This window comes from Aethalodelphis obliquidens, unplaced genomic scaffold, assembly GCF_003676395.1.
Source record: "Aethalodelphis obliquidens isolate GAN/ISIS:26980383/991018 unplaced genomic scaffold, ASM367639v1 scaffold16, whole genome shotgun sequence".
Taxonomy (NCBI): domain Eukaryota; kingdom Metazoa; phylum Chordata; class Mammalia; order Artiodactyla; family Delphinidae; genus Aethalodelphis; species Aethalodelphis obliquidens.
In genome coordinates, this window is record NW_020837960.1 from 33,849,414 (window position 1) to 33,876,117 (window position 26,704).

The 26,704-nt window shown below is 41.1% G+C and overlaps 1 protein-coding gene across 4 annotated transcripts in view; it reads left to right on the plus strand.

The window, feature by feature from the left end:
* Positions 1-17,021, plus strand: part of ZMYM5 (zinc finger MYM-type containing 5) — a 41,473-nt gene extending 24,452 nt beyond the window's left edge. For 2 of the 4 annotated variants that reach the window (XM_027116753.1, XM_027116754.1), the window contains 4 exons: positions 3,798-4,083; positions 4,780-4,942; positions 6,242-6,454; positions 15,923-17,021. In XM_027116753.1, the coding sequence (XP_026972554.1) occupies positions 3,798-4,083; positions 4,780-4,942; positions 6,242-6,454; positions 15,923-16,681 (1,421 nt within the window). In that variant the 3' untranslated portion in view covers positions 16,682-17,021. Of the gene's footprint in view, positions 1-3,797; positions 4,084-4,779; positions 4,943-6,241; positions 6,455-15,922 lie in introns of those variants that run through there. The other 2 variants (XM_027116755.1, XM_027116756.1) reach the window with 2 other exon arrangements.
* The last annotated feature ends 9,683 nt before the right edge of the window (positions 17,022-26,704 follow it).

The window sequence follows — 26,704 nt, forward strand, 5'->3', positions numbered from 1 at the left end:
TTTGGATTGGGGATGCTAACATAATCCAGAGTCTCAGTTTTTTTTTTCAGTTTTTCATGTAAAACTATTAGGGATATGAGGAGGCAGGCCATGTAATGAAATAAGAGAAAAAGCAGACAATAGAAATGAACCCACAAGGGGTGCAGGTACTAGGAGTATCAGACAGTCTACATTTTAACTGTAGGTTTGGCACAGCTGAAGAGAGTGTGAATGAACTGGAATATGTATCAGAGTATTATCTAGACTGAGTCAGAACCAAAAGGGGGACATACAGAAAAGAATGTAAGAGACTTAGGACATTTGATGAAAAGGACATGTAATTAATGTCCCAGAAAGAGGAAAAAAGAAATGAGGCAGAAGAGGTGTAACTGAGGATTTTCTAAAATGGAGAAAAACATCAACCCTTGAATTCGAGAACCTTTACAAATCTGAGCAGGATAAATACGCAAGAGACCCTTAAGAGACATGTAGAGAAATCATAGTCAGAAATTGGAAGCAGTCATCCGCCTGTAGATGGTAGCCTCCTTCTCCCCTGAGTAGCAAAGACTGCTCCCATGTCCTGCCTCCTGTCTGTTGTACACAGTGGGGTGTTGCTCCAGGAACTTTTGCTGTGGGCAATAAACCCAGTAGCCCTTACCCAATAAACCTTTGATGTCCCCCCACCCAAAAAAAATTGGAAGCAATCGAAATGTCATCAGCAGTAGACTGATAAATAGTATCAGCCACACAATGGAATACTCAACAATGGAAACAGATGAACAACTACCTTCAGTGTGAGTGAAACAGATGAGATGTTGAGACGAGGGTACATACTACGTGATTTCATAGGCGAAGTTCAAAATAAGGCAGAACTTATCTTTGAAGTGGGGATATGGATGGCTTGTGGGAAAGGAGGGGAGTGACTGCGTGGAAAAGACATGAGAATCCTGGAAGTTTTCTGTGTGTTTATCTGGGTGGTGGTCATAGAAGTACATATTCATTGTGAAGATGGTCATTGAGCTGTGCATTTAAGATTATAAACTTCATGTGTATGTGTTACTCTTTAACAACTAAAAACCCCACTGAGACACTGAAGTAACTTCACTAGCAGACCAACACCAAAGAAATACTAAAAGGTTGTTCTTTAGGCAGAAGAGTTTAGATGCAGGAAGAAATCAAGAATCTGTAAAACTTGGGACTTCCCTTATGGTCCAGTGGTTGAGAATCCGTCTCGCATTGCAGGAGGTGCCTCTTTGATCCCTGGTCGGGGAACTAAGATCCCACATGCCGCGGGGCAACTGAGCCCGCGAGCTCTGGAGCCTGCGCGCCACAACTAGAGAGCCCGCACACCGCAACTAGGACCTGATGCAGCCAAAAAATAAGTAAATAAATAAAATAAAAAAGAATATCTAAAACTCAAATAGTGGGTCTGGTACTTACTGGAATTCTGGGCAAATCACCTCTAGCTTCTAGGCCTTAATTTTCCTTGCATATAAGGAGGGATTTGGATTAAATCCTTCTGGGCCCCTTCTCTTAAAATTTATTCTGGGGCTAGAGCATGGAAGAATTTGGTTGAGAGACCTTTTATTTTAGCAGTCCCCAACCTTTTTGGTGCCAGGGACTGGTTTTGTGGAAGACAGTTTTTCCATGGACGGTGGGGGGTGGAGGATGTTCCAGGAGGTGATGCAAGCGATGGGGGGATGGGGGGTGGCAGGTGAAGCTGTGCTCGTTTGGACTGCTACTGGTCCCAGGCCCAGGGGTTGGGGACCCTGTTTTATTTAGCCTGTAGAAACTAACACGATAAAATAAGAATTTGATGAAATAAGAAACTTTGAAATTAGGAGCAATTCAATAGTTGCAGTATAAACAAAGAAAACATTGGCTTTACTTATGTATGCACCAATGCTAAAGTGAAAAAAACCCTGCAGAATCTATTGAGCAGTATAGGTGATGTCTCACTTTACATAATTATATATAACTCTATCCCCTTTAAGTATGGGTAAGTGTACAAAATTAAAAAGCCCGGGGCTTCCCTGGTGGCGCAGTGGTTGAGAGTCCACCTGCCGATGCAGGGGACGGGTTCATGCCCCGGTCCGGGAGGATCCCACATGCCGCAGAGTGGCTGGGCCCGTGAGCCATGGCCGCTGAGCCTGCACGTCCGGAGCCTGTGCGCCACAACGGGAGAGGCCACAACAGTGAGAGGCCCGCATACTGCAAAAAAAAAAGCCCAGAGAATTCCCTGGTGGTCCAGTGGTTAGGACTTCACACTTTCACTGCTGTGGGGCCAGGGTCAATCCCTGGTCAGGGAACTAAGATCTCACAAGCTGCGTGACGCGGCCAAAATAAAAACAAAAACAAAACTTTATGGTATATACTTCATATTTGCCAGCGTATCTTTCTGCGGAGTGAAAGAATTCCTTTGGTTACTTGTTCTGTTTTGGTTTTGCCTGTTAAGATAAAAATATCTGGAAAAGGACAAAATTAGAAGCAGCAATGGGTAGGAATTTAGAAGTGAAAACAGAGTTGTTAGTGTTGGTAGTAGTATGAGAGGCGCTTAGAGCTATAATAGGTGGAGGGGCCATAGACCTTTACCTAACGACAAAAGCTATTTTTGAAGAGAGATGACAGAATAATTCAGTGCTCTCGGGCCTTGTTTCTCAAAGCTTCAACATTACTCAAGAGGTAGTTAGAAATGCAGAATCTCAGGCCCCTCCCTAGACTTACTGATTTAGAATCTCTGTTTAAACAAGATTCCCAAGTGATCATATGCATGTTAAGGTTTGAGAGGCACTATTACCTGTACATAATATTGTACCATTTTGAAGCTAACAGTAATATACGATGGAGTCCCCGTGTGAAGGTAGGAAAGCTGGGTCTCCTGTGTAATCCACCACCTACACTAATGCCTGGGAAATAGTCTAGAAGGCTGGCAGGTAATTGTAGACAGAGTTGCCTTAAGATGCTATGTCTAAATTACATGTACTTGCAAGTATTTTGGAGGGAAGTGCACTAGTATCTACAAATTACTTGAAATACATAGAGAAGATAGATTATTTAGCGGGGTGAATAAATAGAAAACGTGATAAAGCAAAAAGTAAAATAGTATAGAATCTATATGATGGACATATTTTTCACAGTAAAATTCTTTCAGCTTTATATGCTTTAAATTTTTCATAATAAAATGTTAGGGGGGAAGCTGTTATGAAAATGGGTATCATACACCAGACTATAATCTTTATATTTGTATATTTGCTTTATTTTATAATGTATTAATACTTTTCTCTTAGAAAAGAAAAAGTACCTTAGGAAGTACCCTGTGTACAGAACATAATGCTTTACTATATGCATTATCTCATGTAGTTTTTTTCTTCCCCTGCTGCACAGCTTGTGGGATCTTAGTTCCCTGACCAGGGATTGAACCTGGGCCATGGCAGTGAAAGCGCGCAGAGTCCTAACCACTGGACCTCCAGGGAAGTCCCTCTCATTTAGTCTTCATAACACTAATAGGTTGGGTATCATTGTGATTTGTAGCTGAGAATACCAAGACCTAGTTTAAATTACTTGCACAATCTCTAGCACAGAGGGTCTGACTTGGAGATGCTGGCTACCGCATTGCACAGTTCCGGGGCCGCCATTTCCAGTGTTGGCACAATAGAGCATCATTCACTTAGAGTACAAAGGGGAGAGTCCCCCTGGGGTTGTACAGCAAGGCTTCCTCACTATTCTCTTAGACTTGTGCAAAATGAAAAATTTAAATATTTTTCTGATGGGAGTTTTTAACTGTTCCGTGACTTTTCTTATGTGTTTTATTTTTCAAGATTCTTGGATCTCCCAGTCAGCATCCTTTCCCCGTAATCAGAAACAGCCAGGGGTGGATTCTTTATCACCAGTGGACTCACTTGCTAAACAGATCTTCCAGCCTTCTGTCCAACAGCAACCCACTAAACCAGCTAAAATCACTTGTGCAAACTGCAAAAAGCCTTTACAGAAGGGACAGACAGCTTATCAGCGAAAAGGATCAGCTCACCTCTTCTGTTCTACCACCTGCCTCTCTTCCTTCTCTCATAAGCGTACTCCAAAGAAACGCAAGGTGACATGTAAAAAGTAAGCCGTACCTTTCAACATGCTTCCATATCATTGGATACTGGCAGTATGAATTTGTGTCCTGAATGTACTTAGAGAGTTGCGGAAGATTCATGGATAGAATTGATGCACAGGTTTCTTCAAGTTTATGGAGCTTGAGTTGTCCTAGCATATGTCAGAGCTGTGGGTTATTTGTATTGTACTTACTCTTGGCAGGAAAATAGAGTTTAGGTATAGAAATAAATCAACCCTACCCCACCACTGCCTTTGCCTCACCCCCTTCCCCATCCTCTACCTTGGTTCTACCCGGTTGCTAACACCCTTTTTGAATGCTTCTAGAAGTCATAACCTGTGGCAAGGTCCTAAAGGTCATAACCTGTGACAACAAAATATTTTTATCTCTGAATATCTTGCCATATTATTTAGGAACTGTTAGCAATTAAACCAAAATGTGGATTTTTCTAGATCCAAAAGTCATAGTTGATTCTTAGGATTAAATCATGAGAAAATGAAAAATGTCAATTATTGTTCATATATATTTGACTTTTATTAAAATGCAATGTTCTTAGGGAGTTCCCTGGTGGCCTAGTGATTAAGATTCTGGGCTTTCACTGCCACGACCCGAGTTCAGTCCCTGGTGGGGGAAATGAGCCACTCAGCATGGCCAAAAAATAAGAATGCAGTGTTCTTAAATTGTGTCTATCCCTTGTGTTTCAGAGGTGCACCTGCAAAACAGGCTACTCTTGTTCCTCAAGGGGAGTCAAGTGAATCCTTCCAAAAATTTTGTGGTACGTCTTTGTCTCCCTATGAAGATAACCAGAATCTTCGAAAAAGAGTTCTGAATAAATCAAGATGTACAATCTGCAGTAAACTAACAGAGGTCTGTGATTTTATATCTTAAGTTATTATCTAGGTTAACAGCAATAATTTTAACTTTTAGGTGCTATTATATGTTCTGCCATCTACCTAATGGATGAGTCTTGAATCTACTCAGTGAAGTTGAAGGGAAGAATAAGCATATGTTAGAATTGTCTCATAACAAACGTCCCACCCCATAGTATGGGGGGTAATCATCCATTTGTGTGGAACTGAATGTACTCATAAAGAGAGCAATAGTTTTATGGTGGATTTTGTTCTTATTAGCCACAGTAAATGAAAATGTAGGTTCAGGACATGAAGGAAACAACCAGTCCTACAAGAACACGTAGAACAGGTGGAGTGAAAGTATGTAGGTCACTTCACATTTCTTAGGCGGTATTGCCATCTTCCCAGGCATCCAGGGACTCCCCACTTAACATGGTCTTTGGTAACTGAATTTGGTCTGGATTACCCTGAAGCCGTGTAAATCCCAGACACAATTTTATCTTAGCTACCATAGAGCTGAGCAAAGCAAGAACTTAGGTATATACAGACTCCATCCTGAATGTGGGTGATACTGGTTCCCTTCGCCCACCCCCCACCCCAGTTTTCTAGGGCAGTGAAGTTTATAATACCTACAAATTCCCAATCCACTTATTTTTAAGCAGGTCATATCAAAACCTGCTAACCATTTCCTGTAATTTTTTTTTATAAATTTATTTCTTTAATTTGTTTTTGGCTGTGTTGGGTCTTCGTTGCTGCACATGGGCTTTCTCTAGTTGTGGCAAGTGGAGGCTACTCTTCATTGTGGTGCGCAGGCTTCTCATTGTGGTGGCTTCTCTTGTTGCAGAGCAGGGGCTCTGGGCGCGAGGGCTTCAGTAATTGCAGCACGTGGGCTCAGTAGTTGTGGCTCACAGGCTCTGGAGCGCAAGCTCAATAGTTGTGGGGCAAGGTCTCAGTTGCTCTGCAGCATGTGGGATCTTCCCGGACCAGGGCTCGAACCCATGTCCCCTGCATTGGCAGGCGGATTCTCAACCACTGCACCACCAGGGAAGCCCCTGTAATTCTAAAATGTCTGATTTTGTTGCTTTTTGTTCTATGAATCTTACTTTTCCTTTTATAAAATCAAAGCACAATTTTACAAAGAAATCAAAGATAAAAATGAAAGAATAGTGAAATGTGCTTTTGTAAAGTCTTTTACGTGAATGTTTCATCCACTGAGAAATTACTAAAGGTTCTTTATTTCTGTTGAAAAAACTAGGTATCTCGTGTATGGTGCTAATCCAGTTCATTTATTTAATAAATTGGTTTTTGTTTTTAGATTCGGCATGAAGTCAGCGTTAACAATGTAACACATAAGCTGTGCAGTAACCAGTGCTTTAACAAGTACAGGTTGGCCAATGGTCTAGTGATGAATTGCTGTGAGCAGTGTGGGGAGTACCTGCCCAGCAAAGGTGCTGGAAACAATCTCCTAGTCATTGAAGGTCAGCAGATGAGATTTTGCTGCCAAAGTTGTGTTAACGAATATAAACAGGTAATTCTTTTTTAATGAGTTTTAAATGATCAAGTTTGCAGTAACTTCTCCCTTGATAGCGTACATGAAGCATATTTATCTTAGAATCTCATATGGTTCCATTTCTGTCAGTCTCTCATCTCATACTCAAATGAGTATTAAAATTAATTGTTGTAAGTAAGCTTGTTTTAAGTCTTTACGTTTTGCAGACGTTACAATGAGTAATTCTTTTCTCTACCATTTTGCACTCCCACTGACAACTTGATAGTTCCAATTATTCTGTAGTCTCAACAAAATTTGGTGTTGTCTGTATTGATTTAATCTATTCTAGTGGGTATGAAATGATTATCTCATTGTGGTTTTAATTTCCTGATAACTACTGTTCCTTTCTCATCACTCATATATCTTCTTTTGTAAAGTATCCAAGTTTTAGCTCACTTTTTTTATTGGATTGTCTTTCTATTATTGAGTTGTAGGAATTCTTTTTATATATTCTGGATACATATCTTTTGTAAAATAAATGTGTTTAGAAGATTTTTCTCCTGGACAATGTTTTGTCTTTTCGTTTTCCTAATGTTGGTTTTGAAAAGCCCAAGTTTTAAATTTTGATAAAGTCCAGTTTACTATTTGCCTTTCTGATTAGTACTTTTTGTGTCTTGTTTAGGGACTCTGCCTACCAAGGTTATGAAGATATTTACCTATGTTGTCTTATAAGCTTTTTAGTTTTAGATTTTATGTTTACATCTGTGATCCATCTCAAGTTAATTTTGTGTATGGTGTGAGGTAGGGATTAAGGAAGTGTCATCTTCCTGATTTCAAGACATTAAAAACCTCAAAACATCGCATCATACACCATAAATTTGTACAGTTTTTATCAATTTTACTTCAGTAAACCTGGGAAAAAAGACATTAAAAAGCCATAGTAATCAAAGTGGTATGGTATTGGCATATAAACAAATAGATCAATAGAATAGACAGGCCAGAAATAGAACCACACAAATACAGTCAGTTGATTTTAGAAGAAAGTACAAAATCATTTGGATGGGAAAAGCAAGACTTTTTTTCAGCAGATGGTGCTGGAACAATTTTTTTGTTGGTATGGACATAAATAAGCCAGACCTCAGATTATCCCACACAAACATTAATTAAAAAATAATTTAACATGGATCCTCAATGTAAAACCAGGAATGTTCTTAACCCCATTTCACTGGACGAGGGTTTAAGTGGTTAGCTTTTAAGGAAAAGTAACTCTGAAGTGCGAGGCTTATTACACAGTAGAGGAAACAGTGGATACCCATAGTTGATTTTTTAGTTTTTGCAAGGAAGGCTTATTTATGTTATCTTTATTATCTTCTTTGTATATATTATGCCTCATATTTAACAAAGCTTTTGGGTGCAGCTTATAGAAGATTGCAGTCACGTTATCGTTTCAAAAGAGTACATGTCAAAACCACCTTCTGCTTGAGGGCAGACAGCAGAAGCAAGAAGAACTACAATTCTGCAGCCTGTGGAAGGAAAGCCACATTCACAGAAAGATAAACAAAATGAAAAGGCAGAGGACTTTGTACCAGATGAAGGAACAAGATAAAACCCCAGAAAAACAACTAAATGAAGTGGAAATAGGCAACCTTCCAGAAAAAGAATTCAGAATAATGATAGTGAAGATGATCTAGGACCTCAGAAAAAGAATGGCGGCAAAGATCAAGAAGATGCAAGAAATATTTAACAAAGACCTAGAAGAATTAAAGAACAAACACCTAGAAGAATTAAAGAACAACAGAGATGAACAATACAATAACTGAAATGAAAAATACACTAGGAGGAATCAGTAGCAGAATAACTGAGGCAGAAGAATGGGTAAGTGACCTGGAGGACAGAATGGTGGAATTCACTGCTGCAGAACAGAATAAAGAAAAAAAATGAAAAGAAATGAAGGCAGCCTAAGAGACCTCTGGGACAACATTAAACGCAACAACATTCGCATTATAGGGGGTGTCCCAGAAGGAGAAGAGAGAGAGGAAGGACCTGAGAAAATATTTGAAGAGATTATAGTCGAAAGCTTCCCTAATATGGGAGAAGAAATAGCCACCAAAGTCCAGGAAGCACAGAGAGCCCCAGGCAGGATAAACCCAAGGAGAAACAAGCTGAGACACATAGTAATCAAACTGGCAAAAATTAAAGACAAAGAAAAATTCTTGAAAAGAACAAGGGAAAAACGACAAATAACATACAAGGGAACTCCCATTAGGTTAACAGCTGATTTCTCAGCAGAATACAAGCCAGAAGGGAGTGGCCTGATACATTTAAACTGATAAAAGGGAAGAACCTACAACCAAGATTACCCAGCAAGGATCTCATTCAGATTCAACGGAGAAATCAAAAGCTTTACAGACAAACAAAAGCTAAGAGAATTCAGCACCACCAAACCAGCTCTACAGCAAATGCCAAAGGAACTTCTCTAAGTGGGAAACACAAGAGAAGAAAAGGACCTACAGAAACAAATGCATAACAATTAAGAAAATGGTCATAGGAACATCCACATAGATAATTACCTTAAACGTGAATGGATTAAATGCTCCAACTAAAAGACACAGGCTCACTGAATGGTTACAGAAACAAGAGCCATATATATGCTGTCTACAAGAGACCCGCTTCAGACCTAGACACACATACAGACTGAAAGTGAGGGGATGGAAAAAGACATTCCATGCAAATGGAAATCAAAAGAAAGCTGGAGTAGCAATACTCATACAGATAAAATAGACTTTAAAATAATGTTACAAGAGACAAGGAAGGACACTACATAATGATCAAGGGATCAATCCAAGAAGAATTTATAAGAATTATAAATATATATATGCACCCAACATAGGAGCACCTCAATACATAAGACAACGGCTAGCAGCTATAAAAGAGGAAATCGACAGTAACACAATAATAGTGGGGGGCTTTAACACCTCACTTACACCAATGGACAGATCATCCAGACAGAAAAGTAATAAGGAAACACAAGCTTTAAATGACAAAATAGACCAGATAGATTTAATTGATATTTATAGGACATTCCATCCAAAAATGGCAGATTACACTTTCTTCTCAAGTGCACATGGAAAGTTCTCCAGGATAGATCACATCTTGGGTCACAAATCAAGCCTCAGTAAATTTAAGAAAATTGAAATCATATCAAGTATCTTTTCTGACCACAGCACTATGAAATTAGAAATCAATTACAGGGATAAAAATGTAGAAAACGCAAACACATTGGAGGCTAAACGATATGTTACTAAATAACCAAGAGATCTCTAAAGAAATCAAAGAGGAAATTAAAAAATACCTAGAGACAAATTACAATGAAAACACAACGATCCAAAGCCTATGGGATTCAGCAAAAGCAGTTCTAAGAGGAAAGTATATAGCAATACAAGCCTACCTCAAGAAACAAGAAAAACCTAAAACAATCTAAACTTACACCTAAAGGAACTGGAGAAAGAAGAACAAACAAAACCCAAAATTAGTAGAAGGAAATAAATCATAGAAGATCAGAGCAGAATAAATGAAATAGAAACAAAACAATAGCAAAGATCAATAAAACTAAAAGCTGGCTCTTTGAGAAGATAAACAAAATTAATAAACCTTTAGCCAGACTCATCAAGAAAAAGAGGGAGAGGACTCAAATCAATAAAATTAGAAATAAAAAAGGAGAAGTTACAACAGACACTGCAGAAATACAAAGCATCCTAAGATAGACTACTACAAGCAACTCTATGCTAATAAAATGGACAACCTGGAAGAAATGGACAAATTCTTAGAAATGTATAACCTTCCAAGACTGAACCAGGAAGAGGTAGAAAATATGAACAGACCAATCACAAGTAATGAAATTGAAACTGTGATTTAAAATATTCCAACAACCAAAAGTCCAAGACCAGATGGCTTCACAGGTGAATTCTATCAAACATTTAGAGAAGAGCTAACACCCATCCTTCTCAAACTCTTCCAAAAAATTGCAGAGGAAGGAACACTCCCAAACTCATTCTATGAGTCCACCATCACTCTGATACCAAGACCAGACAAAGACACCAAAAAAAAAAAGAAAATTACAGACCTGTATCACTGATGAATATAGATACAGAAATCCTCAACAAAATACTTGCAAACAGAATCCAATAACACACTAAAAGGATCATACACCATGATCAAGTGGGATTTATCCCAGGGATGCAAGGATTCTTCAGTATACGCAAATCAATCCGTGTGATACAGCATATTAACAAATTGAAGAATAAAAACCATATGATCATCTCAAAAGACGCAGAAAATCTTTTGACAAAAGTCAACACCCATTTATGATAAAAACTGTCCAGAAAGTGAGCATAGAGGGAACCTACCTCAACATAATAAAGGCCATATATGACAAACCCACAGCAAACATCATTCTCAATGGTGAAAAACTGGAAGCATCTCCTCTAAGATTAGGAAAAAGACAAGGATGTCCGCTCTCACCACAGTTATTCAACATAGTTTTGGAAGTCCTAGCCATAGCAGTCAGAGAAGAAAAAGAAATCAAAGGAATACAAATCGGAAAAGAAGAAGTAAAACTGTCACTGTTTGCAGATGATATGATACTATACATAGAGAATCCTGAAGATGCCACCAGGAAACTACTAGAGCTAATCAATGAATTTGGTAAAGTTGCAGGATACAAATTTAATGCACGTAAATCTCTTGCATTTCTATACACTAACAACAAAAGATCAGAAAGAGAAATTAAGGAAACAATCCCATTCACCATTGCAACAAAAAGAATAAAATACCTAAGAAATAAACCTACCTAAGGAGACAAAAGATCTGTATGCAGTAAAGTATAAGACTCTGATGAAAGAAATTAAAGATGGTACAAACAGATGGAGAGATATACCATGTTCTTGGATTGGAAGAATCAATATTGTGAAAATGACTATACTCCCCAAAGCAAACTACAGATTCAATGCAATCCCTATCAAATTACCAGTGGCACTTTTTACAAACCTGGAACAAAAAACCTTAAAATTTGTATGGAGACACAAAAGACCCTGAATAGCCAAAGCAGTCTTGAGGGGGAAAAAAACGGAGCTGGAGGAAACAGGCTCCCTGACTTCAGACTATACTACAAAGCTACAGTAATCAAGACAGTATGGTAGTGGCACAGAAACAGAAATATAGATCAATGGAACAGGATAGAAAGCCCAGAGATAAATCCACGCACAAATGGTCACCTTATCTTTGATAAAGGAGGCAAGAATATACAATGGAGAAAAGACAGCCTCTTCAATAAGTGGTACTGGGCAAACTGGACAACTATATGTAAAAGAATGAAATTAGAACACTCCCTAACACCATACACAAAAATCAATGGAACAGGATAGAAAGCCCAGAGATAAATCCACGCACAAATGGTCACCTTATCTTTGATAAAGGAGGCAAGAATATACAATGGAGAAAAGACAGCCTCTTCGATAAGTGGTGCTGGGCAAACTGGACAACTACATGTAAAAGAATGAAATCAGAACACTCCCTAACACCATACACAAAAATAAACTCAAAATGGATTAAATTCCTAAATGTAAGGCCAGACACTATAAAACTCTTAGAGGAAAACATAGGAAGAATACTCTTTGACATAAACCACAGCAAGATCTTTGTTGACCCACCTCCCAGAGTAATGGAAATAAAAACAAAAATAAACAACCAGGACCTAATGAAACTTAGTTTCTTTTGTTGTGCAAAAGCTTTTATAAACAAGATGAAAAGACAGCCCTCAGAATGGAAGAAAATATTTGCAATATTGTCCACGAATCAATGGACAAAGGATTAATCTCCAGAATATATAAACAGCTCATGCAGCTCAATATTAAAACAAACAACCCAGTCAAAAAATGGGCAGAAGACCTAAGTGACATTTCTCCAAAGAAGACATACAGATGGCCAAGAGGCATATGACAAGCTTCTCAGCATCACTGATTATTAGAGAAATGCAAATCAAAACTACAATGAGATATCACCTCACACCAGTTAGAATAGGCATCATCAGAAAATCTGCAAACAACAGATGCTGGAGAGGCTGTGGAGAAAAGGGAACCCTCTTGCACTGTTGGTGGGAATGTAAATTGATACAGCCACTATAGAGAACAGTATGGAGTTTCCTTAAAAAACTAAAAATAGAATTACCGCATGGCGCAGCAATCTCACTACTGGGCATATACCCAGAGAAAACCATAATTCAAAAAAACACATGCACCCCAGTGTTCATTGCAGCACTATTTACAGTAGCCAGATCATGGAAGCAACCTAAATGCCCATAGACAGACGAATGGATAAAGAAGATGTGGTACCTATATACAATGGAATATTACTTAGCCATAAAAGGGAATGAAATTGGGTCATTTGTAGAGACGTGGATGGATCTAGAGACTGTCATACAGAGTGAAGTAAGTCAAAAAGAGAAAAACAAATATCATATATTAACTCATATATGTGGAACCTAGAAAAATGGTACAGATGAACCGGTTTTCAGGGCAGAAATAAGAGACACAGATGTAGAGAACAAACGTATGGACACCAAGGGGTGAAAGTGGCAGGGGTGGTGGTGGTGGTGGGATGAATTGGGAGATTGGAATTGACATATATACACTAATATGTATAAAATAGATAACTAATAAGAACCTGCTGTATATAAAATTCAAAAAAAATGATATTGATTACATGTTGAATGACAATATTTTGGGTATAAAAGGTTAAATTAAAAAAATACTCTCTGCTTTGGTAATAAGTAACTATCTTAAGTCATATTTGTACGTGGGTGTGTATGTGTGTGTGGATGATTGACCTGTACCTGCTTAGGCTCTGTGCTTTTGCTCAGTTAAGAACAATGAGTTCATAAACTTCAGACAGATACACTGCTTACCCTCTGAAGAACGTAAGGATGGCTCATAGCTTATCAGTCTTTACTTTTAAACGAACCCCGGAGGGGGTGCAAATGGGAAAGTGAACATAGTCGAAACAGGCAGCAGCCACTTATTCAGAATTGCTGGAATAACTATCCTGACTGCCATTCTGATCCGCCCCCCCCCCGCCAAAGTGTCTTTTTGTCTTCTACCATGCATGTGTCAGTCATGTACATAGCTCATAAGCAGTTGGCAAGCACAGGAATGATATTTCTGTATAATACAGAAGTTTTGTAAATGTGCTTTCCCCGTACCACGTTAGTGTTTATAAGTGGTTAGTGGCAGGCCTTCACGATAGAAAGCCTTGGTGATACATGAGGACCTTAAGGAAAAACTGGCTTATCAGTTAGTGGCTTATCTCAGAATAGCATGCACAGTCATCAGTGTAAAGATGGAATCTGGGTCTTGGCCACTGACCTAATGGGGGGTGATTTTGTCCCCCTGGGGACATTTGTCAAGGTCTTCCAACATTTTTTTTTTATCACAACTGGGAGAGTGCTCCTGGCATCACTGAGTGGGGGCCAGACAGGCCTTCACAACAAAGCATTATCTGGCCAAGTATCAGTGGTGCCAGAGTTGAAAAAGGATGAGTAGGTGGCTGGAGAGTGAGTGTGTGTGATAAGCACAGTGAGAAGGAGAACTAATTGTGCATCTTCCTCATTGAGAAGTCAATAGTGATGCCTAAAACTGGGAGGAAAAATCAGTAAAAGCAATACAAACATGTTATTTTGATATTTGGAAGTGAACACGAAAAGAATCAGCTAAAAATGTTGAAAGTTGTTAACTTCTGGTAACGGCGGGGGGGTTAATTAGTTTAATTATTTGTTTTAATTAGCCAGGTATCATTAGTTGATGTTCTTTATTAAATGTATATTCAATTTCAAATAAATAAAACCTTTGAACTATGTTAAAGATACTGAATTTCAGAGAAGTGTCATACCGAAAGTCACACAGCTAGATTTGACCTCACACCTGAAACCTTAATTAACGTGGGGAAGTAAGATCCCGCAAGCCGCGTGGTGTGGCCAAAAAAATGTACATAGTATATATGCTCTAGTGCATCTGATACCAACATTTAATTATACGAACGCCATGAGTTCCCTGAGGCTAGGATCTACATTGGATTCGATTTAGTGATCTCCAGGATGATGAGTCTTAGATGTGTGGGGAATTATAACAACTTGACTGCCTACTCACTACCGAGAAACTCAGGAAGGGAAGAAATAAGCCCAAGGCTTGGGTTTGGTTATGTTAAAAAAAAAAAATAACTCCAACAGTCCTTGGCGTTCTGTTTCTTCTTAAATATGCTCTTCTGGTATAGTCTTATCCAATCCCATAGTTTCAGTGAATACATATTTTGATGACTTCCGGAGTACATCCATCTAATTTCCATTTGAATGTTCCACAGGTATCTCAAACTCTGTGTCTAAAACTGAAACTCCAAACCTGCTTTCCTTCTTTGTTTCCCAAATCAGTAAACAGCCCCATCCGGTCAGAAACTTCCCCCATCCTGGCAGAAACTTCGGTTACGTTTGCTCCTCTGTCTTTGTCCCCAGAGCCGCTCAGTTACCAGCTAACCCATATTCTACTCCCTACCCTCTCCCGGCGCTGTCTCCAGCACCACACCCTCGACGTGCCCGCCCTCCCCTCTTGCCCAAACTGCCCCCCAGCCTCCTGGCCTGTCTGTACCCCGGCCTTCCTGAGCACCGGAGACGGCTGTGCCATCAGAACAGTCTTTCTTGAGCACAAACCTGATCGTGTCACTCCTGCTTCTCTTAGCTCAGCGCTGTGTCTGCGTTCGGGACTGAATCAACAATGCTCTTAGTTCCTTGAGCGCCGTTGGATACCATGGTCCCTGTACTAAAATGTTACAGCTAGCAGGATGTCCTTCACAGTGTATGCACCTGTGTTATTTTGACTGTGTTTTTGCATTTTTATTTTATTGACTCCAGAGAGCTAATGTGTCTTTTCATGGGATGGAGTCATATACTGTGTGGTACCTTGTGACGGACTTTCACATATCATAACTGTTTTCAAGGTGCATCCAAGTCATAGCATGTATCTTTACTGCACTTAACTTTTATTGCCAAATAATATTCCATTGTATGGATAACACCACATTGTTACTTCTCCTTTTTGGTTACTGTGACTAGTGTTGCTGTGAACACTTTGTGCAAGTCTTTGTGTGGACATATGTCTTCATTTTTGCATTGTTGGTAACTTTGAGGAGTTGCCCCTGTGTTCCCAGGCAGTAGCACCATTTTACATGGCCACCAGCTCCTGAGGAGGTTCCAGTGTTTCCACACCTCTGTTAATGCTTGTCATCATCTCTTTTTTCATTACAGCCATCCTAGTGGGTGTGAATGGGTATGTGGTGGTATTGATTTGTATTTCTTTGATGATTAATGATAAGCATCTTTTTATGTGCTTATTGGGCATTTGTATATACATTAATTTTTTTCAGTGTTAATAATTTAAAATAAAATTGTAACCTATTTTTCCTCAGATGATGGAAACAAACTCAAAAAAAGTGCTAGCATCAGAAAACAGAAAAAGGAATGCTGTTAGAGAAGAAAATGAAAGAGAATTGTATGGGTCATTGAATATACTTTTGGAAAAAATAGAAAGAATACCAGTGAAAAAGGAAAAGACTTCAGAACTACAAGTTTCAGCAGAATGTAGCCAAGATACACCATTGGTCCAACAGGATGTGAATTTACCTCCTTCTGTGTCAACCATAGCTGATAAATTTCAAGAGCAACTGGAAGAGAAACAAGCAGAAGACTCCATTATACCAGCTGTGCTTTCTGCAGATCCGGGTACATGGCCCCGAATTTTGAGTATTAAAGAAAGGGACACTCTAGTTGAAAATGATCCACCTCAAGTGAGAAATTTTAACTTTCCAAAGGACAGTACAGGGAGGAAGTTTTCAGAAACTTACTATACAAGAATTCTTCCAAATGGTGAAAAAACCACTAGATCCTGGTTACTTTATTCGACCTCGAAAGATTCTGTGTTTTGTCTATATTGCAAACTCTTTGGGGAAGGAAAAAATCAACTAAAGAATGAGAATGGGTGCAAAGATTGGCAGCATTTATCACACATTCTTAGCAAACATGAGGAGAGTGAAATGCACATCAACAATAGTGTTAAATATTCAAAATTACAATCTGATTTGAAAAAAAGTAAAACCGTGGAACACAGACCACAGGAGAACACGGGAAAGGAGGGCGTGACGCTGTTGCACACCTTAGACCTGATCTGACATGATGAGGTCGCACACTTACTCAGGCCTGTACCCTGACAGTTGGTGCCTCTGTGCTGAGGCTCCCAGACGGAGTGACTCATCAGCTCATTAGCAATAAGTATCATAGCAAGTAACTAGTGAAGATGGTTTCTGCTCCAGATTCTAAAGCTATTTGGATTTGTAGTGATTAATGCCGACTTCAGTGAAGGCAATTGTTGATCTTTTCAGTTTTTCAATTCACACCTTTTAAAACGGGCACTTCAGGGCTTCCCTGGTGCCGCAGTGGTTGAGAGTCCGCCTGCTGATGCAGGGGACCGGGGTTCGTGCCCCGGTCCGGGAGGATCCCACATGCCGCGGAGCGGCTGGGCCCGTGAGCCATGGCCGCTGAGCCTGCGCGTTGGAGCCTGTGCTCCGCAGCGGGAGAGGCCACAACAGTGAGAGGCCCGCGGACCGCAAAAAAAATAAATAAATAAATAAATAATAAACTGGGCACTTCAGGGCTGACATTTGACTGGTGTGGCTAATACTCTGAAAGAGGGAGGGAAAGACTTGAATTTATCAGTACCAGTGGAACAAGGTGCTTAGGTGGACAAGCGTTGTTCAGAGAGAGACGGGATCTGAGACTGTCGCTTTCTGCCGTTAAACCAAATACTTACGGTTCATTTCATTTGGGCAAAATGTTATTTTATTATTTGAGCAAAGCAGCATCATTTGTCATGTTAAATAGATTAAAGTGATGAATTTTGTGTTTTATTGGTTTTGTTTTTTTTTTTTTTTTAATTGGTTTTGTTTTAACTTAATTTGTAAATGTTTTAGCTTTTATTGTCATGTAAAAACTATAAGCATAAAGAGTGTATACCTATTTTTATGTTGGTACAAATATAAGAAATATTAAAATAAAAATATAGTAAGTTAACCTTTTTGTGTTGTGGCATTTTTTTCTTTTCATCTGAAAGAAAAATACACTTACGAAAATTAAGGGTGTCAGTTTTTTCAGTTGGTTAATCAGTGTTCCCTTCACCATGTATTGACTAATTCTCCCTTTGTTTCTGGTTTCTGACAGCAGTTCTGTTGTGTATCCCATCCTTACATACACTTGTTTCAAGGCTTTTCCTGTGAGCGGTGCCTGAGCAGATCGAGATGCGTCCTTGGTAGGGCCAACACGGGAGCGCTTGCAGACTCTCTAGGCGAGGCCAGCGCAGAAAAGTGTTTGGGGAATAACCAGGAAGATCATTCTCATTAGTTTATAACCGTTTTGTTTTCTGACAGCTGGACCATTTCAGCCTTTCATATTTGGGTCTGAATGGGGCTCTGGGGTGTTTCCAAAATCCAGCCTCCTCTAGAGGCCTGTGGGGACACTCTGAGCATATCCAGTTCTGAAGTCCCTCTGCAAATGGTTCCTGTGCCTGTTATTCCATGAACACTTACCTGTTAATCAAATGACAGATTTGTTATGTGATTGTCTTAGATAGACGCTTGTGTATCTGAGCAAACTAATGAAATCCACCAGTGGCCACTTTATCCATTGAGAAGACAAAATTAGATCCTCAACTTTTAACTTCTTTCATTTCTTCAGCATACTGCAGGCACACCTATGAGGCACGTGGTAATGAGTTAAATGTGAAAAATTCAAAAGATGTAGGTGCTGGGTTTATCCGTGTTCACTGTAAATTTCTTTCAACTTTTTGATGTGTATGAAATTTTCCATAATGAGATGTTGAAGAAAAAGTCAACTGTAAATTCAGAAGATGATAAAAGTAAATCTCTCTAGCCTGGTGAATCATTTAGTTTCTTTTTCCTTATCTAGCTCTTTTTTTCACATTGTAAAATTAGTATGGACTCACCTGAAAGAAGGAAGGAAGAAAACAGTAAGTGAAAGTCCTGCTTACCGTCCCCCACTCGCCTGCTGCAGGATTTGTCACCTCTGATCTGGACATACCCAAGGTCTGTTTCCATCATTTTAATTTCACTGAGAAAAGGCATTAGAAAAAAATTATCTCCTACTACAAATTTAATATCAAAAATTAGGAAGGGCAATTCAGAATAACAGCCCTCAAGAAGTGGCAAGTTATTGGTTTTGTCATCTCACAGAGCACAACTGAATTTTTTTCATAAACCTCAGATTTTCAAAATTGCTGTATTTAAGACTCTTACATTGGGGCTTCCCTGGTGGCGCAGTGGTTAAGAATCCACCTGCCAGTGCAGGGGACACGGGTTCAACCCCTGGTCCAGGAAGATCCCACATGCTGCGGAGCAACTAAGCCCGTGCGCCACAACTAGTGAGCCTGCGTGCCTATAGCCTGTGCTCCACACCAAGAGAAGCCACCACTATGAGAAGCCCACACACAGCAACAAAAAGTAGCCCCCGCTCCCCGCAACTAGAGAAAGCCCGCATGCAGCAATGAAGACCCAACACAGCCAAAAATAAATAAAATAAATAAATTATTAAAAAATAAAGAATAAAAAAAAAGACTCTTACCTTGAGCCATTTTCTTCCTGTGATCCCCTGTCCCTCCCTTACTCAGTACTGTAGTCAAGTAAGAGTTGCTAATAGCCACTGTGTATGTATAAGTTATAGTTCGCTGTACAGGATGGAGAAGTGAATGAGTAATTGGAGCAAAGAGCTCAGTCAAGTTTGGTGGAGGGAGTGACGCTGTATTATTTTAGGTCGTATCACTTCTGTTTCAAAGCCCTGAAGTTCCCCGTTGCTTTCAGGTTGAAACTCCAGCTCCTTGGCATCAGCGGTAGGCCGTAGGGAAAGAGGTGGTGGGTAAAGACAACGTGAAGTACAAAATTTGAGAAGTGGAGCGTATCTCTTATAATGTTGAACTATAAAGTGTGACCACGTTAGGATGAAATTAAGAATTTGAGAAGTTAACTAGAGTTGAAAGGATAATCTGAGCCACATACGCAAGTCTTTGTTTTTGAGAAAGTGAGAAGTTAGTTTGGGAAAACAGTGGTGTGATATTCTGCACTAGAGAAGGTGTTCACAAGCTTATGACTGTTTTTTTTTTAAGCAGCTCAGTTGTGGTTTTTTTTTTTTTTTCCTGGCCACGTCGCACAGCATGAGGGATCTTAGTTCCCCAACCAGGGGTCGAACCCATGCCCCCTGCAGTGGAAGCATGGAGTCTTAACCACTGGACCACCAGGGAAGTCCCAGCCGCTGAGCTTTTAAGCTTGGAGAGTAGATGGTTATGCATCACTGCCCTGGAAGTCACATTTGGAGTGAAGAGCAGTTATTCCAGTTCACGCCTACAGATAGAGCAAGGGAAACCTGAAACCCGGGAAATGCGAGAAACAGCTCACTCACGCGTGTTAAAAAGACTTTCATAAGTCATGTGCTTACAAATTAATAGAACTGTAAACCTCCAGTTTACCAAACCGAACTCGGGTCGCCCGCCCGAGGCACAGCAATCAATCCACTGACCCGGCTTGTGGGGAAGGAAAGTAGCATTTATTTGCAAGGCACCAGCAAGGAGACCTGGCAGCCAACCCTCGAAGGCCCCGAATGACCTGGTGGCTTCAGGGTAAGGGTTTTTAAAGACTAAAATTAGGGTAAGAGTCTTAAGTGTGTGATCAGCTCATGGTTCTTCTGATTGGTTGGGTCTTAACACAGATTTCTGTCAGTCTGGCTCCAGTTTGCCTGGGTCTCTGACTTTGTTAAGCAGTTTGCATGTGGTGGAGCCCTGGTTTCTGTGAAATGACTCAAGGCTCTGCTCAGATTGTTACCTACATCCCTTGAGGAGGAACTAGAGGTCCTGCAACTGATTTATGGCTCAACTGTTGTTCAAGCTACTATTACTTGTTTCTGCATTTTCTCACTTCGCTAATTATTAGCTGCTTGAGTCTACTCTTTGGAATTTGGGGAAGGCCTAGGAGCTCAAAGCTTTTCCTACAAACGAAAGGTGGGGAACATGGAGAAGCTTATACCCAGGAAAGCGGCACAGGGTCCTACTCAGTTTCACTATTGAAACTGATCAAGGGAGCAAAAAAGAGAAAAATAACCAATATGAAGAACCACTGGAGATCCTATGGACACTAAAAACTTAAGAAAGTATTATGATCAACTTAGGTCAAAGAGTTTGACAAATTTGATGTGATAGACTAATCACTTGAGAAACAACTTACCACATCTGTCCCAAGAAAAAATAGAAAATCTGAATGGCTTGTCTCTGTTTAAGAAATTGACTCTGAAATTACAAGGCTTATCACAAAGAAAACTGCAGACTCAGATTCCTTCTCTGGTGAAATCTTCCATAGGGAAGAGATAATACCCATCTTGAACATAAACTCCCAGAAAATAGAAAGAAAAGGGCACGTCACAACTTGTTTTACAAGGGCAGAAACATCCTGACAAAGGTATTGAATGAATATCAAAGAAATAACAAAACCTGACAAGAATAATACAAGAAAGAAAAGTTACAGGCCATCCTCTTTCATCCATTTACTGTTTTTTTGGGGGGGGGTGGCATGGGAATCTTAGTTCCCCTGCCAGGGATTGAACCCTGGCCCACGGCAGTGAGAGTGCTGAGTCCTAACCACTGGACCACCAGGGAAGTCCCCAAACTCCTATTTGCGTAAGGATACTAAGTCATATCAGATTGGGGCCCGCCTAATGGAGGCATTTAAACTTAACTACCTCCTTAAAATATCATCTCCAAGTGCAGTTGCATTCTGAGGTCCTTGGGGTCAGGACTTTAACATGCAGGGGGTTTCGAGAGGACACACCAGCTTTCGCCTTGGCACAATGACACTTACTATTGGGACCCAGCAGCCTCGACCAGCTTCACCTGTAATTCCTTCCTACCCATCCCTCCAGGGACTTGGCTTTCTAAACTTCCTGTTTCCCCGAGAGGCAGACCCTGTCACGACTCCAGGTTTTGTGTAAGTCGTCTCTCTACCTGGTTTGACCTTCCTCGCCTCCCTTATTTTTGTTTGCATGTTTATTTGCGAGCAGAACCCGGCTATGTGTTCATAACTGATAAGTTTCAGAAAACGATTTAGGTATCCTTATCTGAAATCCACAAATTCCCCTCAAGAAAGAAGGTAACTGGCAGTGCTGAGAGGCTTTGGGGAGGTCCGTAGCTCTCAATCTTGGTTACATCACGTGAGATCATCTAGGCACCATCGACAGGCGGCAGGCATGACCAAGAACTGCAGGCTTGCAGGCCAAGAGCTTCTTCCCGTATCAGTGCTGGTGTGGCCTGCGTTTTCACTCTCCGCAGATTCGTATTACATTCTTTAACTGAAGAATGACTGCATCTCTTTGTGTTCTTCCGCTAAATAGCTCCGATCAAAGTTTCAAAACTCTATGGTCAGGGCTTCCCTGGTGGCGCAGTGGTTGAGAGTCCGCCTGCCGATGCAGGGGACACGGGTTCGTGCCCCGGTCCGGGAAGATCCCACATGCCGCGGAGCGGCTGGGCCCGTGAGCCATGGTCGCTGAGCCTGCACGTCCGGAGCCTGTGCTCCGCAACGGGAGAGGCCACAACAGTGAGAGGCCTGCGTACCGCAAAAACAAACAAACAAACAAAAACTCTATGGTCCTGCATCCTCCTCCTTCTGTGGGTGAAACTCTGCTTATCCGTAAGTTGCGGGCTTCCCTGGTGGCCCAGATTGTCACTCCCTTTGCAGAGAAGGACGCTGTCTGGTCAGGGCCTCCGAGTGCCTCCGCAAGGCGGTGCCGCGCCTGCTGTGGGCACGTGGAAGCTTTCACAGGGGAGGGTCCGAGGGGTCAGGCTCCCGCGGGGTTCTCGGGGCGAGTGCGCACCCCACCCTGGAAGCCTCGGCCCTGATCCAGCCTCTGCGCCGCCGCCCATCACGCAGATGGGGCTCCAGGAGCCGGGCCCAGGTGCATCGCCCCTCCTCCTGGCACCTCTCCTCCGGGGCCGCAGGGCGCGGTTGCCTGCGCACAGACCGCGGGCCGAGCCCCGCCTGTGGGTGGTGGGGGCGGAGGAGGTGGGGACGCTGGGGGGCGCCTGCGGGAGCGGGGAGAGAACACGGGGCCCGTGCCTGCGGCCTTATCGAACTGTGACCTTAAAACAACTCCGGGGCTTCCCTGGCGGCGCAGCGGTTAAGAATCTGCCTGCCAGTGCAGGGGACGCAGGTTTGAGCCTTGGTCCGGGAAGATCCCACATGCCGCAGAGCAGCTAAGCCCGTGCGCCACAACTACTGAGCCTGCACTCTAGAGCCCGCGGGCCACAACTACTGAGCCCACGTGCCACAACTACTGAAGCCCGCAAGCCACAACTACTGAGCCCGCGGGCCACAACTACTGAAGCCCACGCACCTAGAGCCCGTGCTCCGCAACAAGAGAAGCCACCGCAGTGAGACGCCTGCGCACCGCAACGAAGACCCAACACAGCCAAAAATAAATAAATAAATAAATAAATAAATAAATAAATAATAAAAATAAAACAACAACAAAAGCAAAACCAAAAGGTCCTCCAAAACTGAAAAGCAATGAAACAAGGAGGGAGGTCAGGGGGGAAGAGAAGAGAATATCCAAGAACTGTGGAAGTGTAAATGCAAGTCATGGGAACACCAGAGGAAGAAGAAAGAAAGGAACAGGAGAAATATTTGAAACAATAATGACTGAGAATTTCCCAAATTAATGTCAGATACCAAACCACAGATCCACGAAGCTCAGAGAGCAGGATAAACACAAAAACAAGCTACACGTGGGCATGTCGTGTTCAAACGACAGAAAATTAAAGGAAAAATTCCTGAAGGAAGCCAGAGAAAGAAAACACCTTACCAATAGAGGAACAAAGATTATAATTACATTTGACTTCTCCTCAGAAACAAGGCAAACAAGAGAGAGTGGAGTGAAATACTTAAAGTGTTGAGGAAAAAAAACACCATTGTAGAATTCTGTTCCCTGCAATCTTATCCTTCAAAAGCAAAGGAAAAATAAAGACTTTTTCAGACAAAGATAAATTGAGGGAATTTGTTGCTAGTGAATCTGCTTTATAAGAAATGTTGAAAGGTGTGCTTTACAGAGAAAGAAAATAATATATGTCAGATACTCAGATTTATATAAAGAAAGTAAGAGCACTGGAGAAGGAATGTGAATATAAAATAAAAACTTTTATTTTTCTTATTCTTAATTGATCTAACAGATAACTTTGTTCAAGATAATAATAGAAACAATATATTAAATTATACATATATAGGCTTGTATATGGATGAAATGAATGACTGAAATGATACAAGGGATGAGAGGGAGGAATCAGGATTATTTTACTATTACAAAATACACTACCTGTGAAGTTATCAGTGTTATTTGAAAGTGGTCTTGGATTAGTTGTAAATAAATGTATATTGCAAACTGTAGGGCAACCACTTAAAAAAGTAGAAAAATAAGTACAACTGATATGCTAAGAAGGAGAGAAAATTAAATTATAAAATGCTTAGTTAAGACCACAGAAGGCAGAAAGTGTGGTCTACAAAAATAGGAGCATGATAAACCATAATGGAAAAGAATGAAAATGAATGTATTATATGTATAATTAAGTCATATTGCTGTACAGCAGTAATTAACATAACATTGTAAATCAGCTATATTTCAATTAAAAAGTATAAATATAGGAGCAAAGAACTAGGGCGACAAATGGAAAATGATAACAAATATGGTATATATTAATCAAACTATATCAGTAATCACTTTGAACATCATTGATATAAGTGCACCAATTAAAAGACAGAGATTACCAATGAAAAGACAGAGTTGATCAAAAAACAAGACCCAATTCTATGTTGTGTATAAGGAACCCACTTTAAATATAAAGGCATAGGGACTTCCCTGGTGGTCCCGTGGTAAAGAATCTGCCTTACACTGCAGGGGACGCAGGTTTGATCCCTGGTCGGGGAACTAAGATCCCACATACCGTGGGGCAACTAAGCCCGTGCGTCACAACTACTGAGCTCGTGTGCCTCAACTAGAGAGTCTGCGTGCTGCAAACTACAGAGCTCACGTGCTCTGGAGCCTGCGCACCATAAGTAGAGAGAAGCCTGTATGCCACAACAAAGAGCCCGTGCACCGCAAGGGAAGATCCCATATGCCTCAGTGAAGATCCCGTGTGCTGCAACTAAGACCAGATGCAGCCAAAAATAAAATAAATAAATGTAAAAAAATAAATCTTTAAAAAAATGTATAAAGGCATATATAGATTAAAAGTAAATGGAGGGGGGAGATTTCCCTGGCAGTCCAGTGGTTAAGACTCCATGCTGTCAATGCAGGGGGCTCGGGTTCTATCCCTGGTCAGGGAACTAAGACCCCACAAGTCGCGTGGTATGGCCAAAAAAAAAAAAAAGTAAATGGATGATTTCAGGATACAAGGTTAATACACAAAAGTCAGTAATGTTTTTACACACCAGCAATGAACATGTGGAATTTGAAATTACAAACACAATACCACTTACATTGCCACCCAAAACAAATGAATACTTAGATATAAATGTAACAATTTATCTACAAGATCTATATGAGGAAAACTACAAATCTCTTATTTATTTATTTATTTTTTGCAGTACTCGGGCCTCTCACTGTTGTGGCCTCTCCCGTTGCGGAGCACAGGCTCCGGACGCGCAGGCTCAGCGGCCATGGCTCACGGGCCCAGCCGCTCCGCGGCATGTGGGATCTTCCCGGACCGGGGCACGAACCCGTGTCCCCTGCATCGGCAGGCGGACTCTCAACCACTGCGCCACCAGGGAAGCCCTAAGAGGGGATTTTTGACCATTCATTCATTGTAACAGGAGGGAAGGCAGCGCATGTGGCTACATATGGAATTAGGTTGGTTGATTTGGTGTGGATAGTGAGCCAATTTTATTTACTGTGCCTTTTTTTTCGGTGAAATTAATAAATTTGACAATATCAGCTGTGAGTGAGGTGGGGAGGATCTCATTTCCCCAACCAGGGATTGACCCCGGGGCCACGGCAATGAAAGCGTGGAGTCCTAAGCACTGGTCTGCCAGGGAAGTCCCAAGACGTACTTTTATCTTTCCAAAAATTTCTCTGTATCTCTACTTAGTCAACCCCTCCCTACCTCCCAGCTCCTGGCAACCACTGATCTGTGTTCTGTAGCTAGTTTTCCAGAATGTCATATATTCGGTATGTAGGCTTTGAGTCACATTATTGCATCTATCAGGAGTTTAGTCCTTTTTACTGCTGAATATATTCTATTACATGAATGTACCACTGTTAGACTATCCACCAGTTGGACATTTGGGTTGTTTCCAGTTTTCGTTGATTACAGATAAAGCCGTATTAACATTTTCATACAGGTTTTTGAGTGAACACAAGTTTTCATTTCCGTTGGATGAATAGGAGAGGGATTGCTGTTCTCAATCAAGCATTTGTTTAAGTTCACGAGAAACTGCACGGTTTTGTAAAGTGACTGTGAATTCATTTCTTTTTAATACCCAGTGAAGACCTACCACGTGCCAGGAGCGGTACTGGACAGAACTGAGTAGTTTGGCCGACTCAGATTATGGCTTGAAGATCTTAAGATATTTGCCATCTGGCGCTTTGCAGAAAACGTTTGATGACCCTGTCCTAGGGTGTGGTCCATAGGTGTTCACGGAGTCCTTCTCTGAGGTGAATAATCAACATCACAATTATTTTATAGAATTGGATTTTTCATTAGGAAATATAATAAAAGCTTGCTCTTGAAAAGGGCAGAAATGTGTTTTTACTTGTTTCAATTACTGGGAAATACCTCGTCATTCAACGCTATGTATAAATCTGCAAGTTTTCACTTTCTGCTGTCATTGAAAATTGAGCTGGGCATCTAAGAGAATGTGGACATTTCCCGAATCACTGCGTTTTCACACACTGCTGCAACTTCCAACATCACTGTCTCCTACGGTGCTAGGGATCTGCCTTCCTCTCAGCCCTGGGAAGGCTGCGAACAGGGACGCGCGCACAACGGTGCGCATGCGCGCGCCACCATGGTGCCGTGGGCGCAGCAGTACGCAGGCGCGTTGGCCCCGGCGCGGCTTCGGCGGAGGGGCGGGGCTTCTGCGGCGTCTCTCCCTCCCACC